This window comes from Electrona antarctica (assembly GCF_951216825.1).
Source record: "Electrona antarctica genome assembly, chromosome: 22".
Classification (NCBI taxonomy): domain Eukaryota; kingdom Metazoa; phylum Chordata; class Actinopteri; order Myctophiformes; family Myctophidae; genus Electrona; species Electrona antarctica.
The window spans coordinates 39,032,544-39,037,030 of record NC_136805.1 but is presented as its reverse complement, the minus strand read 5'-3'; the positions used below and the strand labels follow the sequence as shown (position 1 = coordinate 39,037,030).

The window sequence follows — 4,487 nt, the reverse complement described above, 5'->3', positions numbered from 1 at the left end:
GTATTCTCTGCTGCCCCATCTGGTGGAGTCAGGTTAGGGCTGGATGCCTTGAACCCTAAAATTCTATAATTTTTATGCATGCGCCTACAGTATTTTCAGAACTGACCATGATACTGACCATGTCACTGACCATAGTGATACTGACATGATACTGACAATGATACTGACCAACGACCATGATACTGACCATGACACTGACCAACGACCATGATACTGACCATGATACTGACCATGATACTGACCAACGACCATGATACTGACCATGATACTGACCATGATACTGACCAACGACCATGATACTGACCATGATACTGACCAACGACCATGATACTGACCATGATACTGACCAACGACCATGATACTGACCATGATACTGACCAACGTCCATGATACTGACCATGATACTGACCAACGACCATGATACTGACCATGATACTGACCAACGTCCATGATACTGACCATGATACTGACCAACAACCATGATACTGACCATGGTGATACTGACATGATACTGACCAACGACCATGATACTGACCATGGTGATACTGACATGATACTGACCATGAAACTGACATGATACTGATATCATACTGACCATTCTACAGACATGAGTCTGTAGAAGTGTATATTCTACGCTATATCTATAGAGATACTTATTTTGATATTCGTGTGAAATCACAAATCACAAATCTTTTGTTCTTTTTTTAATAAATGACGCCCCCGGACAAGGTTGGGCACAGGGAGCTGATTGGCACAGACAAACGAGGAGAAACACACACACACACACACACACACACACACACACACACACACACACACACACACACACACACACACACACACACACACACACACACACACACACACACACACACACACACACACACAGGTGTGGAACTGGAAATGGAACCATGAACACGGACCGCGGCTGTATACGTCGGTTATGCAGTCAAACGTAACATGGTTTAAACGAGACTATAATCATGTCGGTCCAAGCCCTGCGAACAGACCTACAAACTGTCTGACCAGCAGGAAAAGTGACCAGTTCGAGTTGGGTTCCCAGAATGGATCACATGAGGTATAGGAGAAGGAACCGCAGGAACACACTATTCTCCATGCATATGCAGACCGCAGCCATCTTATTAAACAACGTCAAACTCACCAACATTGCAGCTGTACGGAAAGCTTGAATTATTCTCTTTCTATTCTCAAAGAGTTTGTTTCATAAAAATCCACTGCAGACTGCACATGTTATGAGCTACTTTGTGTCCTTGCAGGTGATTCTTTTTCAAAGTTCTGGAGTTTGGAAGTGCTCGTTAGATATCACTCAACTGCCACCTGTTTTGAATTATCACATAATGCAAGGCTTCCAAACTCTGATGGAAACATGGCCGCGGTCTGCAAATGGGCAATATAGGACTAGAACTGCCGTACATTACTAACCAGCATGCCCCCCCCCATGCAGAGGTGTCACACTGACTTACCCATCGTGTCCCTTCGCCTGTGACTGTCCGGCGATGGCGTCCATGATGGCGTCCTGAGAGTACATGCTGATTGGCGTGTTGTACTGGGCGTGAACAATGGTGGCTTTGCCCCCCGGACCCCGCACCTCGATGGGCTTGTGGGTCGACAGGGCAGAGTCTTTCAGGGCAATGGGGTTAAAGTGGGGGCTGTACTCCATGCTGTAGTCAGACATGGGGTGGGGAGGGGAGGGGGAGGGGGGGGTCAGGATAGGGAGGAGGAGGAGGGTGCGGGTAGGGTGGGGGGTGGTGGGAGAGGGGGGGTGCGGTTCAGTCAAACAGGTGCAGACCAACCGGAGCCCAGGAGAGACCGATGGGAAAAGGGGGAGAAATACAAGAGGCACAGACAACATTGAGGGTCGCAGCAGGCAGCGTTCAGGTGTAGTATTGGGACAGGCCCACAGAGGGAGCTGTTGTATCACTTCATAGTTCATTTTACCTAACCTTGTCTTCTACCCATCTCTACAGAGCATTGTGAAGGTATACTCAACTATTATGCAATGAATTTACCGAATAGTACTGCAGGTGATATGGAAACTGGATAGTTCTGGTGCTAAGTAGCAGTCAAATAATAACAATATTAAAGGACCACTTCACCACTTTTCAACTTCTCTTCCTATAATTGGGCCTAACTAATATTCATGATGAAATACCACCATTTTTACCTACTCAGTCTGTGTCTCATAGGAAGGCTGTGGGCAGTTCAGAAACCCGTCCACCAGTGACATCATCGATGGTGAATCCAAGCTAATAGAAACGGCAGGCTTTCTTTCCTGAGAAGTTGCAATGCAAAAGTTGAAGCCATCGTTCTCACGATAATAAAAATCTAAATATATTTTAAAACAAATCTTGTTTTAAAAGAAATCTGCCTAATGATGATGTCACTGGTGGACGGGTGTCCGAACTGCCCAAAGCCCTCTTATGAGACACAGACTGAGTAGGAAAAAATGGTGGTGTTTTATCATGAACATTAGTGAGGACTAATTATATGAAGAGATGTTGAAAAGTGGTGAAGTGGTCCTTTAACAATGACAAAGGATTGTCACACAGATAGCTGGCAGCAGATTAGAACAAAAACATTGGCTCATCTGTGATAATTAGCTACATCTTTTAAACAGCACAGTTTCACACAACTTCTAAATGATTCAGCAAAGTCAGATAGTTGTATTCTACTGCAGCATTCCTCTGAATGAAACCGCATGCCTGACACAATCTATATTTTACATGAATAAATAAGCTTCCATCAACTTGGACAGGAAGAATCAATGTGTCCCAAGTCCTTTTAAAAAACCAAATGCATGCAGATGGTTTGGAACTGCCAGCTACACGTCAATCACCACTCAGCAGGTCACAATATGCTAATTCTCAACCAGAAAATGCCACAGCACACACACACACCACACCATATTACTGACACATAATACTAATGTTCAATATGGGTACAACGGACATGTGTTTAACACATGTCCGATAGCACGGTTCATCACACACACATGCATTAACATACACGAATATAAACCATGTATAAAACAAACACAACATGGAACTGTCGCCAGACGTCCATTAGTTAATGATGCATCACAAACTGGTGCGGTTTTATTCCAAGTGCAAACGCACCGAAATAGAAACCTGTGCCGGCGCTCTCTCAACATGCCAGAACAGCATGTTAGAGCGCTTGTATGACATCAGCACGCGATGGAGTAAGTTTCATCCCCGCATGGGATAGAAAACACTTCAGACTTCACACAGCACACGGACACCACTGACACAGCAGTGCTCTACAAAATGCAAAACGGGAATGTACGGAGCCCCTGAATGGCCATGCATTCAAAATATATTTTATCTTGTACGTACAAGATAATATCTCGTACGTACAAGATATTATCTCGTACGTACAAGATATTATCTTGTACGTACGAGGTAATTATTATCTTGTACGTACGAGATCATATCTTGTACGTACGAGATAATATCTTGTACGTACGAGATAATATCTTGTACGTACAAGATAAAATATATTTTGAATGCATGGCCATTCAGGGGCTCCGTAGGAATGCACACTTTAAAAGATGCTCACTCTTTTGTTTGCTCTCTCACACACGCATGCACGCACACACTTTAAACTATTCTCACTCTCTCATTTGCTCTCTCTCACACACTCATTCACACACGCACGCACACGCACGCACAGAGTAAACGAGCAAGAGTCCATGCACATTCAGCACTGCAATATTTCATGGTACTGACTTTGCAGCTGTGTTTGCAATGACCTGTAACACACCAGAGATGAACATAGAGAGAGAGAGAGAGAGAGAGAGAGAGAGAAAGAGAGAGTGCAATGGATTAAAATAATACGTTTGAAATCATTCTGCATCATAGGAATGTGTCCACGAGAAGGCTACAGTGCCGTGATACCAGTTACAGGGCCAGAATAGCTGGCTTTTCTCAGCGCTGGAGTATTTCCCAGAGTCCCCTTGCGTCCTTCAGCAGTGACTGACAGGAGCAGAGGCACCTAGCTATCTGTCTGTCACATGATGGCAGATAGCAGTGGTGGTGGTGGAAGTATACCCGGGTAAGAGTAGTAATACCACAAGTGGAGAAACACTAACCATACAATTGAAAACATTGAAAATGTTACAAGAACTACTCCTGCTATTCAAATTCGTATTCAAGTATTAAGGCCAGAATCTACTTAAAATCAACAAAAAGCTGAACATAACAATACTAATTTAAAATGAATTATGCAGAATAGTCAATTTCAGAATAATATTACTTTTTACATTATAATTATTGACGCATTAACCCATTTTGGGCGGGAACCCCTTTTGGTGTTAGCATTATGTTATGCTTTAGCTATTGAAAAATGGCAGATCTACAAGCTCATAGCGCGCCACCGAGTGGCGCACTACGAGCTTGTAGGTCTGCTATTTTTTTAAAATCGAAGAACGACTGACATAGCTTTTTCAG

The 4,487-nt window shown here is 43.6% G+C and overlaps 1 protein-coding gene across 1 annotated transcript in view; it reads right to left on the bottom strand.

Moving 5' to 3' along the window:
* Nucleotides 1-4,487, bottom strand: part of ldb3b (LIM domain binding 3b) — a 29,102-nt gene that overhangs the window by 4,682 nt on the left and 19,933 nt on the right. Inside the window, exons 5-6 of the mRNA XM_079492123.1 lie at nucleotides 3,768-3,790; nucleotides 1,485-1,682 (exon numbers count right to left, since the gene is read on the bottom strand). Of these exons, the coding sequence (XP_079348249.1) occupies nucleotides 1,485-1,682; nucleotides 3,768-3,790 (221 nt within the window). The remainder of the gene's footprint in view (nucleotides 1-1,484; nucleotides 1,683-3,767; nucleotides 3,791-4,487) is intronic.